This window comes from Hetaerina americana, unplaced genomic scaffold (assembly GCF_022747635.1).
Source record: "Hetaerina americana unplaced genomic scaffold, ioHetAmer1.1.p SCAF_22, whole genome shotgun sequence".
NCBI classification, from domain to species: Eukaryota; Metazoa; Arthropoda; class Insecta; order Odonata; family Calopterygidae; genus Hetaerina; species Hetaerina americana.
In genome coordinates this window covers 7787263-7803576 of record NW_027286786.1, presented here as the reverse complement: position 1 = coordinate 7803576, position 16314 = coordinate 7787263, and the positions used below count along the sequence as shown (strand labels likewise).

Below are 16314 nucleotides of genomic sequence, written 5' to 3'. Positions count from 1 at the left end.
TTCATGACCATGGAATTGTTGTAAGACAACATAATCAGGTGACTTAATGGGAAATACAGAGGCTACAAATACGCAATGACTGCTGGATGGGTGGGGGATGGAGAGGTGAGCTGTGGGAGGGGGGGGGGGGGAGAGGAGGTAAAATGAGGAGTCCTATGAATGCCAAATCACCGAGATTCCATGGTCTTCCTTGAATTCATAAAAAGGACTTCAATATAAAACCAATTGTGTCCACCAGCCTGTAGGCACCTTGTAGTGCAATTGTCTTGTAGTGTCTTTGCACACAATCACTTACTGTCACACAAGGTAAATGAGTTGCTTAGATACCACACTAAGTTTTCCCCCAAATACATCATCAAGAATTCCTACAATTTTGTGAATTTTCTCTCCAAAAAAGTTTGCCATCCCTGAGACATATTCTCCCTCTAGCATACATCATGACGGACAAAATGGCAGTCTCCTCCCTCTCGAGCTAATCCCTTAAAATACCACGGCTACTCCGAAAGGAAGAAGTGAGAGTAGCCTCATACACTGAAAGGACTTCAAAAAATCCACTCGGATCCATGAAAGACAAGGAGAAGATAGAACAACAACGCAGCGTAAGCTGGCTGAAATGTTCCAACCACGATGCCATATGCAACGGGCAAACAGGAGAGAATTTTGCCGAGAGAATGGCTGAACACTTGGGCTGCTTCATCGATGGCAGGAATAACTCATTCTTTGCCAAATATCTGCTTGGCCAAGGTCACACGAGCGATTTCCACCCAAAGGTTCTACTCCTAGAGAAGAAGGGACCAAGACAGGCACCTTCAAAGGAGCTGGAGACTTAGAGTCACCTAAAATCCAAGTGCTGACAACCCATTAATGTCCATATCCCACATATCTCCCCTTCTAAACCTTTCTGATTCCTCCCCAATCCCTCCCATTTCCAACCTATTGGCACGCCTGCCACCACCCCTCCTCAATTCACCACACCTACCCTCCCAAAGCTTACTTCTCCAATATATTATGTATATCACCTGATGATTCTGCCTTGTGACAAAACTATGGCCATGATAAATAAAAATCCTACTGGAATCTGTCAAGTTAGTCTTCCCTCATTTATGCACAGCATTTTAATGATTACACAAAATCATGTGAATAATTTTTGCCCTATGCTAAAACAAAATGCAACTAATTTTCCATGAAAATTAGATTTCTAGCAACTCCTGCCTTTATTATATGTGCAATATTTTCATCTACGACCTAAAAAAATCTAAACTTTGCCAAGCATTGGTGTTTTATTTCCATTTCATGGAGTAATGGGTAGGTGCATGATTGTTTAGCAGTATATAACGTTATTACACATAATATAAATGTATAAGCAAAATCTATGACCATTTCCATTATAAGCAGAAATTTTACTAGTTTTGACAAAAAAGTTTGTGAAATCACAAGTAGTGGAAAAATTTTACATTCATTTTTGAGTTTCCTGAGCATGAAAATCTAAAATGTAATTTTGACAACATATGTATGTACTTTGATTTTCGTTTAAAACAAGTCAAAAGCTCTTTGTGACCACCCTGACTCTCATGAATGCCGCCCTCCTGAGCCAAGCTGCCGTAATATGGGTCCTGGAGTCAGCATAAATAATAGGCACACTAAATGCTTGGGACTGGTGATGCAGAAAGAGAACACTCTTTGATGAGCCAAAACTCTAAAAAACAACACTAGAATCCCACATGGCCACTCAACTTAGAGATTCTTACACATAAATTTTCCCCAAAAAGCATGCCATTATTGTTTCCCCCACCTGATTTCTGCTGAGGGGTTGGAACCTAATCCGGCAGGCACATGAAGTGACTTATCTCTCATTGTTTCATATGCCACTGGGTATTCTGCAGTCCTACCACTCCTACCGCAATTTTTTCATTTTACGTGGGGCTGGGGCTTTGCAAAGTACATTGCAATGGTCTTTGCCTTTGCCAAAAACTTTCTTCAAAATCAAAAAGAACGGCATTCTTGTCACAAACTTCCTATTTTATTTGCATGACATATTCTCCACTTTTTCAAAACCTTTTTTGGACCTTCTCCCAAGCTATTGAAGAAATCAAGTAATTCCTAACTTTACCTACACAAGTGACGGCCACCCCGTTTTTAAGTGTGGATCAGAGGACCAAAAATGTCCCTAGATCCACCCCACCATGGCAATCTACAAACATTGGATCAGATTCCATCATGATAAATACTTCACATTTACAGAATATCTCATTAATTAATCACTGATGAATTTTTGAATGGTTGTGAATCTTGTCAATGTTATTCACCACAATTTCTCGGCTCCAGTGATTCGCATAAACTTTTACACTGATATAATAAAAGATATCTCTTAAATATCTTCAAAATTGTGTATTTTTTGCAAAGTACATTGCTGGCAATATTCAGTATGCGCTGCATTAGGAGTACAAATTATTTTATTGGAAATTTTGGGAAAACCTGCTGAATGCATCTCTTGAGTATAAAATGTGCACCACACAAATGCAATAATAGCGAAATTGCAAGAGGATTGGCAGTGCTCATCCTCTTGTAATTGGCTTGCTTTGTCATTCACATACTTAAAAATGGAATACAAAGAAAATGCCATTCCAACTAAAATGGAAGTATTTCATCCAATCAATAAAAGTGGAATTTCACAGTATGACTGAGTAAGAATTTTGGAGGCAGAGGGACACGTGAGCACCAGCATCACAACATACCATGAAATGAGGTCAATAAATTACAGGCAGGCAACAGTATGTTTTCAAAGTTCAATTAATTCATGATTATGTAGAGTAAGAATATTGATTTTGAAATACCAAGCATCATCAAGTTACAGCCTTGGAAAATGAGTCACTTTTATTCATTTAATCCTCATGCAGGACCACTGAGAGTAAGCTCTTAAATTGTTTTATTTTCAAAGTATGGCAGAACAATATAATTCCTCAATAACTACTACACACAAAAATATTAATGAAAATATAATCATTTTAGGATTATATATTGTTATGATCATAGACTTAAACTAATTTATTCCCAGATTACTATAGCATACGACAATATAATATTTATGTGTAAAAAAAAGATTGTAACAATGGATGAAATGCTCATTATTCCAATTCATACAATTCACTTTGATTTTGATCAAAGGGAAATATTATACAATGTGTATTCTAGTTTAATTATTGTAATGCAGAAAAATTGTTTTCATAGCAAACAATATATTACGGTCTGTTCACATCTGCCACACAATGCCTTATTTTGATAAATTAACTTAAAATATTCTAAATGGTGACAGAAAAGAAAACAACCCATGTGAGACAAATATTAATATTTAATGAATATTTTCAGAATGATATCTCTCACAAATCCCCAATTCTGAATGTCACCATTACTGTTTTGCCATGACATTCTTGCTTCTCTCGGTAATTGTGACTTCCACCTGATGAGTGAGACCTCCTTGCAATGAACACATCAAATCCCACAGATATATTTCCAGAAAACCATAAAATATAACTTGTCTGTAGCAAAAACTGTGAAACATTTCATGCCTCTCCTTTCAGCTCCTGCGAGACTGTCATTTGGTCATTTCATCAACTCATGAGGTATGAAAAATGTCCACCATAACAAAATAATGAAAAACAGCAGTGAAGTGCTTCCATTAAAAATTAATTCGCTAGTATTGCAGAACACAGGGGCACACCGGAGGCATCTTACATGGAAACTAAACAACAACCAGACTTTATGGAGAATTATAGGTATAATCTGTAGATGTTATTAAGACTGCAAAATCAAGTCTTGAAAGAAATAGAATGGCCAATTAAAAGACAGGGCCAGTGTTCCGGGCTTTTAAGTTTATATGTACAAGAAGTGGTAGGAGAAGTATGGGGAGGTCTGCGGAAAGAATGTAATAAGCCTAAGAGTTTAGCTAAATCATTGTTGTACTACTAAGTAGTCAAAATTGAAAAATCACTTAAGACTTGCCAATAATTAACCATAGTTAGCCAGAAAGCCAAACCATAGTCATTGTGTTTCACCGCAACGCAGGAGCAGAGTGGGAAGTTTAAAATGAAGATGACATAAGAAAATAACAGTAACAAGGTTCACATGGTGTAAGAAGGCCAAGGCCATATTAATAGCTGTCTCCCAACTCTCTAGTAAGTTTCTAAGGGGTCTCTGGCATCAAAATTTTCCAAACAATTTTCTAGCATTGAGAGTTCCAGAGGAGTTTTAACATCTAAAATCACATGGGAAATTTTGATGGAGGAGACTCACCACAGAGCTGGAAGATATCCATACAGACCAAAGTAGCCATCAGAGCAATCAAACCGAAGATCAGTCCCGACAGTTGGTGGTAGATCCCACCCCAAACTAGAGCTACAATGCAGCGTGGAAGGCTAAGATTTGAGCTCATTAATTAGGCAAATAGAATGCTACATGTATCTGGTCAGTTTGCAGGAGAGAAATGGTTGTAGTTGTACGAAGAGGACCCAGGGAAGAATAATACAAGCAAAATAGTGCACACAAAAAGTTGATGATGGGAACTCTTAAGCAAAGATGTAAGGGAAAGAAGTGTAGCATCCTGACGTCTATGAATCACAGGCATGTGATGTTGAGTTCAGGACCCTTTCTGAACTTATCAGGATGAGTAGTACCTATGACGAGGAAGGGTACACAGGTCCAGAGTGCGGAGTGATGACATCTCACATGAGCGTGAGTGGGACGGATGACCACGATGCTCACCCAGCGGGCATTGACCGCGGGGAGACATGAAGATGACGTCGGACCTGACGGAGCCGATATAAGGAGGTGACACCGAAACGGGGGGGTCGTTGGTTGGTTGTCGTGCTAGCTTGGCGGATGTAGGGGAGTTGCAGCGTCCGCTGCAACAAGGGACGGGCAATACTTTTGACTGGGGATCTTTAATCTGGGCAAGTCATTTACTCAATAAACTTGTATCCCGCATTCCTCTGTCTACGTTTCTTCTCCCGGGTTACCCTCGCTGCTAACCACGAGGCAGCCACTCGACTCGTGGGTAGCAATTGTCGCCATATCCCCTGCGAAGACGTGGTGGGATACGACATAAAAAACTGGTGTCAGGTGTGGGGTATTCATCGGGAGCGTCGTCGAGGACCTCGTGGTTGCTGCCTTCCCAACTGAGAGGAGTTGATTGCTGAGGTCGCAGATTCGAACGCAGCCGAGTTGCCAAGGAGGCAGTTGAAACACGCGTGTCGTCCTTTCGCAGCCAGGAGGAAGCAAACGGAGGGTTCGCCGCCAAGAGGCAGGAGAAAGAGTTTCCCAATCCCAGACGGGAGTAATTGTAAGTAAGCCACACTTGTGCCCATTGCCCTTGCCCCATCCCGAAGCGATACGTGAAATAATTAGTGTTGCAAAGATGGCCCATCCGGTGGAATCGTCCGGTAGCGGCGATTACTGCTGTATTGCCGAAGCAATGAAGATAGTCAGTCAGCCATTTGACGGGAATAAAAGTAAATTGCGGGAGTTTATAGAAAATGTCGATGTAGTATTCGACCTAGTGAATCCTTCTCAGCATGACAGATTGCTGAAATTTGTAAAAGCGCGAATAACGGGTGATGCACGATCTAAAGTAATGGTAAGGGAGCAGACTCACACTTGGGAGCAGGTCAAAGGGATTTTGGAGGAGAATTACGCGATTAGAAGAACGCTAGATTTCTATGCCTGCGCAATGTTTAATGCTAAGCAAAGCAAGGGGGAGAGCATCGCAACGTGGGGGTCACGAATCGACAGTATGCAAACTGAATTACGTGATGCTGCCCGTAGGGTCGCGAAACCGAACGAAGAAGTAGGGGCATTAGCGTTGGTGAACCATTTAGCCAAGGCTTGTTTCGTTCAGGGGTTGGAAAATGAAAGGATCCAAACCATAGTGCGAAGTAAAGGGGAGGCGTTACCACTGCCAACAGCGGTAGAAGTGGCATTAGAGGAAGAGAGCGCGATTATGTCTGCTATTGAGAGAGGTAAACCATTCGGTGATCGAAGCTCTATAACGTGCGATAATTGCGGAAAGCTGGATCACACAACCGCCAAGTGCTATTACAAAAAGTTGAGACCCACTGAGGAAAAGGGAATACATAAAATAGAGGGCATTAAATGTTTTCAGTGCGGGAAACATGGACATATGGCGAGAGAGTGCCGTTCTAAAATGGGTAAGCCTGGAAATTCCTTATCTCCAGAAGGAACACAAGAAAGGAAGGAAGGCCAAAGGAGAGGTTGTAACTCTCAAACGCCTAAGCAAATACACGTGGGTATTTTATCTGGGAACAACGGAGGAGAATCAATTACATTGAGTTGCCCTGAGAGTAAGAGTGGTAGGCTGTGCTTATTGTTGGATACGGGTGCTGATGTAAGTTTAGTGAAGTCTACCTCTTTAAAAAGGGGTACCAATTATTACTCCGATGAGAGGGTAAAAGTGAAAGGCATTACGGAGGATCTTTTAGAAACCAAGGGGAGAGTCACCTTAACATTAGAAGACCTGAAGAAAGATACCACGTTGGATTTCCAGCTAATGGATGACGCCCATTTTTCTCTAAATTTTGATGGAATTATGGGAAGAGACTCGCTGAGGGTATTAGGCGCTGTGATCTATGTAGGACAAGGAAGAGTTTTCATGAGGGGCTCGAACATTGTAATGGACAAGAAAAGGGAGATAGAATATGTACCGGCCAAAGGGCGCAAGATAAGAATCCCTGCTCGCTCGGAGTATGTTATAAAGGTACCCACTAATTCCCAAGGAGAAGGGGTGTTAGCAAGGGAAAGATTAGAGGACGGTGTGTATCTGGCTGAAGTACTGACAATTGGGGTGAATGGAGAATGTTTGGCCAGTGTAATTAACACGACCGACGAGGATGTCGAATGTGATATATCTCCGAGGGCCTTGCAGGAAGTTGAGGTAGATCCCCAAATCGCTGCACCAAAACTGGGAGAGGGCATCGCCACGAGAAACGCAATATTAAGAAAAGAATTACGACTAAGCCACCTTAGTCGAGGAGAATCAGAGGAGTTTTTGGAATTTTGTCAAAGTCACAATGATGTTTTTTTCTTGCCGGGCGATAAACTTGCCACTACCACGGCTGTGGCGCATGAAATTCCGACGCCGTCACGGGGAGAAAATAATGCAATCAACACACGCCCTTATCGGATTCCCGAAGCGCACAAGAGGGAAGTGAGTAGCCAAATCCATGACATGCTGAGGGACGGTATAATTACACCTAGTAGAAGTGCTTGGAATGCACCAATCCTGGTAGTTCCCAAGAAAGCGGATGCCTCAGGGAGGCAGAAATGGAGGATTGTGGTGGATTACCGCAAATTGAATGACGTGACTGTTGGTGATGCATTCCCGTTACCCCTAATTACGGAAATACTGGATCAATTGGGTAAGGCAAGGTATTTCAGTACTTTGGATCTGGCTAGCGGCTACCACCAAATCCCTATGGCGAGTAAGGATCAAAGCAAGACCGCCTTCAGCGCTTCTAATGGTCACTACGAGTTTAAGAGGATGCCGTTCGGGTTAAAGGCTGCCCCTGCCACCTTTCAGCGACTCATGAACACGGTTCTGAGTGGGCTCCAGGGTTCACGATGCCTTGTATATTTGGATGACATCGTGGTCTTTGGGAACGACTTTCGCTCTCATAACGAAAGGTTAAAAGAAGTATTCGGAAGACTGAGGGAATACGGACTAAAGCTGCAGCCAGATAAATGTGAATTTTTGAAGACCGAAGTAAATTACCTGGGGCACGTAATTTCCGAAGATGGCGTAAAACCCGATCCTGGTAAGGTGGAAATGGTTCGCAATTTTCCACGGCCGGAAAATACTAGGCATTTGAAGAGTTTCCTGGGATTAGCCGGCTACTACAGGCGATTCATCCAGGATTTCAGTCGAATTGCGAAACCCTTACATGAATTATTGAAAAAGGAAATTAAGTTTGAGTGGAAAGATAACCAAGAAGAAGCGTTCCGGAAGTTGAAGGAAATTTTAGTGGAGGAACCGATTTTGCAGTACCCAGATTTCTCCCGCCCTTTCATGTTGACAACGGATGCCAGCAATAAAGCCTTAGGGGCCATTTTGTCTCAAGGCGCGCCGGGAAAAGACCTGCCGATTGCGTACGCCTCCAGAGCATTAAACAAAGCCGAGATGAATTACTCCACCACGGAGAAGGAGTTATTAGCGATAGTGTGGGGAACGCGCTACTTTCGACCCTATTTGTACGGAAGGAAGTTTACTGTAATGACGGATCATAAACCCCTGACTTGGATTTTTAATGTTAAAGATCCAAGTTCCCGAATGATGCGGTGGAGAATTAAGATGGAGGAGTACGATTATGAAATCCTATACAAGAAAGGTACATTGAACACGAACGCCGATGCATTAAGTCGCATATGGTCGGTGGACGTTTCGGAGGATAGCCAAATGCAGGGTGAGAATCACGGAGAAATAAGCAAGGAGATGAGAAAAGAAATTCTACGAGAGGCACACGATGCCCCAGTGGGAGGCCACCAAGGGATGAATCGGACCTATGCGAGACTAAAATTGTACCACCAGTGGCCGGGCATGAAGAGTGATGTAGAGGAATACATTCGCTCGTGTGAGAGGTGTCAGAAGAATAAACTCACAAAACCAAAAACTAAGATGCCGATGGTAATTACGTCAACGCCTGAGTCCGTATTCGAAAAGTGTAGTTTAGACATAGTGGGGCCCCTTCCGGTGACGTCAGAGGAAAACAAGTATCTCCTGACGTTCCAGGATGATCTATCCAAGTTTACGGAAGCAGTCCCTTTACCAAATCAAGAGGCGTCAACTGTAGCGAAGGCTTTCGTTGAGAAGATAATTTTGAAGTACGGAGCGCCTAAATCGATACTGACTGACCAAGGGAGCAATTTTCTGAGCGACGTCTTTAGGAATTCCTGCCGACTATTGGGGATTAAAAAGTTAAAAACCACAGCATATCACCCACAATCCAACGGAGCCTTGGAGAGGAGCCACCGAACGCTAGTGGAGTTTTTGCGACACTTCATCGCAGAGGACCAAGAGAATTGGGATGTTTGGACACCCTATGCTGTTTTTGTCTTCAATACAACACCCCATTCGTCTACCACCTTTACTCCCTACGAGTTATTGTTTGGTAGAAAGGCTAACATACCAGGGCTGTTGCAAAAAGGAAATTCCGATACCCGTTACTGCTACGATGACTTCGTGAAGGACTTGAAATCAAGAATGCAAGAAAGTCACTCCAAGGCGAGGAAAATATTGTTGGAGCATAAGGAGAGGAATAAGACTGCCTACGATAAGACCTCCAACCCACAGTTGTTTGTTGAGGGAGACAAGGTCCTATTGTTTGACGAGACGGTGAGGAGGGGGGCGGTCGAAGAAGCTTTCCACACAATGGGTAGGCCCTTACTCGGTGGTAAGGGTAGACGGGGTGAACGTGGTCATTAAGAAAGCGAAAGGGAAAGAAGTGAAAGTCCATTCTAACCGGCTGAAATTATTTTTCTGACTCTCCTCAGGTGGAGTGAGGATGTCCGCCCTACCCTTCCTATGTTTATGTTTGGTGGCAGGAGCGATGACCGCGGATTATCTCCAGGAGGAATATAAACAAACCCCAGGACTCTTTTACGACCATACGGGAGAGGTGGAACTGTATAATAGTGAGTGAAAGGTGATCACTTATGTTAACCTCGGAGATTTGGAGAGAAATGCGATGACCGTTGCCAGGTATGCTGAATTGACCAGTCAGTTTTGCCGGTTATATCAGCACACGCATTGGATTCATCTAACCGGATGTTTAACCACGGTGCCGGCATTGGAAGTTAAAGTGTTAAACTTAGATAGACTAAAACGCTTGATCTCACAGTTTGCTGGAAGCAATGTAAGGAAAAGGAGAGGGCTTTTTAATTTTTTGGGTGGGGTTAGTAAGGTGTTATTTGGCACTTTAGATGAGGCTGACGCTTCATATTACATGGACCAGATTAGTAGGCTAAAGGATGACCAATCTAAATTCCTCACCATTGCGCAAGAGCATGTGACACTGATTAAATCCACAATAGCCGCTGTAAATGGCACTCTTACGGATGTCCAAACAAATGAGAAAGTGTTATCACAAGGACTAAACGAACTAAGGGGATTTGTGAATGAAGTGACAGGGGAATTGATGAACCAAACGAATTATATAACACTGACGCTAACGGGTAACGAACATGTGCATGAGCTTACGAACGCCTTGAATACAGTGACGCGTAATTACGAGATTATACTGGACGCTATAATCAACGCAAAGCAAGGAGTGTTACAGCCGCAAATAGTTAGTCCGGAAGAGATATTCGAGGTGTTCAAGAGAGAGCAAGTGAATATTCCTAAGGAACTATCCCTCCCCTTCCCCCCCAGTGTGGCTTACAGTAACACTATGTTGAATTTGCTAACTTTAGATGTTTTTCTGTCTAAGGAAGTGTTAGGGTATGTGTTGTATTTACCTCTTAGTAACCCTATGAAATTCGACGTTTACCATGTCCTACCCTTTCCGGGCTTAGTGAACGGAACTATTAATAGATTCATTTTCATTCAACCACACAAGGATTATTTGCTAATTGACAGAATGAAGAGGTATTACACTAAATTCACAAGGGAGGAATTTGCTAGCTGTAAATTAGTTACAGAAAACTGGAGAGTTTGCAAGCAATTACACCCCTTGCAGCTACTGCAAATTCATGAAGACTGCGAAGCCAGAATGCTGCAAATTGTCACAAATATCTCCCCTCTTTGTGAGCGGCGGATTGTGGAATTACATCAAACCTTGTGGGTACAGGTGGCCTCAAATGAGTGGTTGTACGCCGCTCCGCATCCTGAAAGTGTGACGATATTGTGCAACGACCAAGACCCCTACGACACTGTGGTGAATGGGACGGGAAAATTGACATTTCTAAAGTATTGCAAGGGGTTTGGGTTGGGAACCGTCCTGCAAGGAAAAATGATCGCAACAAGCAATCGTACAAGGAAGGACCTCATACCTCCACTCGCTTTAACCTTTGACTGTTGCACTGCAGAGCACGTACATGTGTGGACAAACTTACAGGAACACCTGCCCCTGCGTAACTTAGTGCAACACGTAGATGACTTGAATTATGCAAGTACTAAAGTAAGAGATCTGGAAAAACTAATTGAGGACCAAAGACGTGATAGCCGCCATATGACACATCACCTAAACCTTTCCGTGCTGAGTGCTTATCTATGCCTGTGTGCAATATTTTTAATGTTAATGTATTGTTGTTTATGTAAATGTTGTTTCAAGAAATGCTTTCCAAATGCAAGACGACGCAACAATCATAGTTGTACGGACTTGTGCATAATCTTCAAACCTAAAATTGTGAGTGAAATTCATTCGGCAAATGACCAGATCACAAATTCATTAAGGAGTGAAGCCAGTGCCGGAAATGAAAGTGCGGAACGAGTGAACTTGACACAGCGAGAAAATACTGTCCAAACTTATGTACGTGAAGGACTGTCATCGGGTAAACGATGAATGGTATGGATCATATCATTGTTAAATTTTTAGGATTAAGACATTCAAGTATGTTAAGGGTGGTTCCCCATTTTTATTCCTGTAACAGGGTAAAGTGTTTATAATGTTATTTACGATGTACATTAATGTATTTGTATGTTTGAATTGTATACGATTTAATTACCTTTTCTGTTGTGGGATTAATGATTTTATAATTATGTGTAATTACAGTGACAGTTGACTTTTGTATTAATATTGTATGGGTCGAGAGAAACAATTTCTCACTAGTTTCTCTCTGATTAAGGGGGGAGGTGTAGCATCCTGACGTCTATGAATCACAGGCATGTGATGTTGAGTTCAGGACCCTTTCTGAACTTATCAGGATGAGTAGTACCTATGACGAGGAAGGGTACACAGGTCCAGAGTGCGGAGTGATGACATCTCACATGAGCGTGAGTGGGACGGATGACCACGATGCTCACCCAGCGGGCATTGACCGCGGGGAGACATGAAGATGACGTCGGACCTGACGGAGCCGATATAAGGAGGTGACACCGAAACGGGGGGGTCGTTGGTTGGTTGTCGTGCTAGCTTGGCGGATGTAGGGGAGTTGCAGCGTCCGCTGCAACAAGGGACGGGCAATACTTTTGACTGGGGATCTTTAATCTGGGCAAGTCATTTACTCAATAAACTTGTATCCCGCATTCCTCTGTCTACGTTTCTTCTCCCGGGTTACCCTCGCTGCTAACCACGAGGCAGCCACTCGACTCGTGGGTAGCAATTGTCGCCATATCCCCTGCGAAGACGTGGTGGGATACGACAGAAGGACTAGTAGTGAAGACAAGCGTGATGAATCATGGTATACATCACATGGATTGACGAGAGAGGAGAGTGGGGTGCTAAAGTCTGGGTCGGAAGTGAGATTGCTGTTCATGGGGGAAGAACACAGAAAACAGGCTTTTGGGACAGCACACGATGGGGCACAAAGAGCAGTGAATGATGAGAATTGACTATGGAATAAGGTGATCACATTGCACAGCATTATGTTCATCTTTTCAACGTCAAAAGCAAGAATACAAAGTTTTTGCGATTTAACAAATGTCAGTCTTGTTGGCCTAATATGAACATGAGATTTTACTCCACTATTTCCTATTACAGTGGCAACTTCCGCTGAATCAGCATCCAATTTCTTAATTTCTTTCGGCTCAGAGCACCAATGGCACAGACTGCTGGCTCTACTTAAAGAAATGCCTTATCTGCATATGCACCAACACAGCTTTTTAATGGCTTCCCTTGCTCATTAAATGTTCATCAATACAGTTAGCACATGGTGTTTGCTTTGGCTCGAAAGTGGGTAATCGTGTACTTAGAATATCCCTTAACAATATGTCTTTGAAAAGATGCGGGTCATCTTGAGTTTTCCCATTAATAAAGTAAGAATGTTTGACACACCAAAAAAATTCTGGCTTCATTAAATCAGTGAATGTCAACTGAACACTTATGATATTCACTAAAGACAAATTGCTAGAGCAAGCAACGCACACAAGGAAAATGAAGTCAATTTTTCAAACAATGACATGGTAATGCAAAAGGTGAGATGGCATCTTTAGTGACTCCAATTTTAAATTAGGGCCCAAAATGTACACAGGCATTCTAAATAAACGAATTGAAAGGCTCCATGAAAAAAACTATGCCTTCAGGTCAAAACAATGACTGTCCACATTATTTAAACTGTAATAATGTCATGAGTACTTCAGCAAAAATGACAATGAAATCAGAATCCGAAGGTGACAATCATGACATATAAACCCAAATGATTATTTTTAAACTCAAATCTTTATGATTAAGAAAAAATATTGGCAATATCTACATGAATCATTTGTCTGCTTTGCTTATCTCATTAATGAAAATCAGGATAACATCATTCCTTTTCTCTTATATTATGCACTATGTATCACATGCTTATAATCTATGGACAAATAAACATTATCCACGTAATCATCATTACAATTCAGATTGGAAATAATATCTACATTTATAATTAAATCATCAGAAAATCAAACATATTGATTGATCTAATTATCATGCATAACTATGTTGATCAGTATTTCAAAGGCTTAAGCTTTATGTACAGTATCTATCCAAATATTGGACGAATCTATATATTTATTTTTAAATGTATTATTTCTATGAAAACATGAATATTCTCACGTGAGATAAATGTAAAAGTTATTTCTAAAACAAAATAGTTAAGGAATAATGGTAGGCTCAGAGACATACAAAATGTCTACATTGTGCATCAGTGGCAATTACATTCACTACGGACAGAAGTTGTAACTTAGATGCCCTCTTGACTACTTAACAATCCCAGATGCAAACTTTCTGAATAATCCGCCATCTCCACAAACAGAGTAAAATACTGAAATGATTTTTTTGACATGCTACTAAGTAACTGCATTTGTACATTAAGATGACAACAAAAAAAAACAAAAAATGTGAATGCTTTTGTTCTCACCAGAGCGCATGCCAATACTGAGGCAGATAACAATGAGGTAGCAAAATGATATCTATATACTGTAGCTATGACCTTGAGAAATAGGGATAACATATTGCATCAATTATCACAATTGATATTTGGTGTCAGCATACAGCCCACAAAATTAGATACTCTTGACCCTCAAATGAATAACTTTCACCAACAGAAAATCGTAAGTTAGTGTAAAATGCGAGTTAATGTTATTTGACAAAGCACATGAATTCACAAGTTTACGGCATTAAGAAAAATCAAATCATCTCCAGCTAATCACACCCAACAATAGCCAACTCTAGCTTAAAACATCAAACAATGTTTGAGACCACTTGGACAAACAACCATAGCACACAAGTAAGTATACTAGTGGGCAACACAATGCAACCCTGTAGAAGAGATTAGTCACTAGGAGGTAACACCACAGAGCAACTCTAATACATTTTGAAAGATAGTGATTTCACATAAATATTTCTGAAATCATTGCAGTCTCCCAACAGCTAGGAATTTCAATAATACTAACAAAAATGTCAGATAACACAAGGACAAATCGTAAGCACAACATCTGATGACATTACAGGGCATTTGTGATGAGGTGAGAAAGAGAGCACTCTCTAATCACAGTCTCGCAAGCAGGTTCAAAGGGAACCAAGGTCATACCTCCGATCCCACGCAACAAATAGAATTGCCAAATATATACAATATGAAATAAGACAGTGCCAACATATAAATAAGTTCCAGCCTAAGTCTCCCTACACCATTTTCCTCAAATAACATAATCCTTGCACTTCCTGAACTTCAGCATTCTTTTAGGTACACAATTTTATGGCTGATTACACTTAAGTTTTGAAAATATAAACCTATTATAAATTTATTTCATAATTGTCCAGACAGACCTGAGATATATAATAAGCCTCATAAAAATTAAGGCCTAACTATTAAAATGCACTATAGTAGCCAAATTTGTAGTGACTGTCCATTTTTGTTATTTGTTATAATAAACAGCCTTGATGTATTTTGAAGTGTTTGCTGACCTATCATCCATTATGTTCCCTGTTTGCCCTGCAAATGTAACAGATGCCTGCATTCCAATACTTCATGAATTACAATGTCATCCATGGTGATGTGATCCAATTAGAATTTATAAACACATGATGAAGATATCACAACAATACTTTTTCCTTAAATAGTGCTCTTATCATTCAAGTGAATGAGATTACAAAATAATTTCTCACATCTCATGATTTCCTTGGTACAGAATGTGTGCACAAACATTTCATACATTAGGCATTATTTTATATATTCGAACCAGAGAAATCCATATCACAGCCAAGGAAAATAATGATAAAAATGACTGCATAAAACATTTAATAGGAAAGCATTCGTTATATTCGACTACGTAAATAGCCTTCCTCAGCCTGCCATCCTCGCTGGCATCCATAAGTCAAAAAAAAAAAAAAACACTAATGAAGGTAAAAAAATATTAAAACCTAAAAATAATAGAAACGTCAAAGCCCTGTAGCCTACCACACACTAGAACGGGCGAATGAGAAAACATAATAGGACGGACAAAAAATTGATTTCATGAAAGGACATTTGAGCAATGAGGAGATTCAAGGTTTCACGAATAAAGGGATATCAAACCATTGTTCAGCGCACCACAAGTCAACGGCCATCATCCTTTTTATGAAGAAAAAAAATAGGCCACTTCTTTTGATAAAAGTGCAATTCAAATCCGATGGCCCACCTTTTCTGGCTTTGTGAGATCCAGGACGCCATTCTTGAAGTGGTCATCAAGTGAAGATTCGGTTTCCACAGCCTCTTGCCGAGGCTTCTTCTCTTGGTGTGTGGGCAGGAGTTGGTGCGGGGGCGGGAGGAGGGAGCCAAGGTGCGGGGGCGGGTGCTGCTGGTGGTGGGATGAGTGGGGGGGCCCCACGGCCTTCCGCTTGCCACCACCCCCAACTTGCCCGACCCCCATGCCCCCCCCCTCGACCCCTGGGGGGGACGAGACGGGGGGGGAGGGAACCTGTACCCCTGGGCTCGAGAGACCCATGTACTTGAGCAACTTGGCACTGAGATCATCAGAGAGGTACTCGGACACTATACCATGGGCATACTTGAGATAGGCCTCTGGAAGAGAACATCAGAGAATAGAGTGAACTGTTGCCAGAGAACGGAGACAGCAACTACACCCGCCAACTATCGGGAAAGAATTAATACTAACAACAAGAGCTGGGCATGCCT

General features: G+C 41.6%; 1 protein-coding gene across 1 annotated transcript in view; it reads right to left on the bottom strand.

Moving 5' to 3' along the window:
- The window catches only part of LOC139689323 (ribonuclease H2 subunit B), a 50586-nt gene that overhangs the window by 2677 nt on the left and 31595 nt on the right, over window positions 1-16314 (bottom strand). Inside the window, exon 6 of the mRNA XM_071586407.1 lies at window positions 15818-16200. Within this exon, the coding sequence (XP_071442508.1) occupies window positions 15818-16200 (383 nt within the window). The remainder of the gene's footprint in view (window positions 1-15817; window positions 16201-16314) is intronic.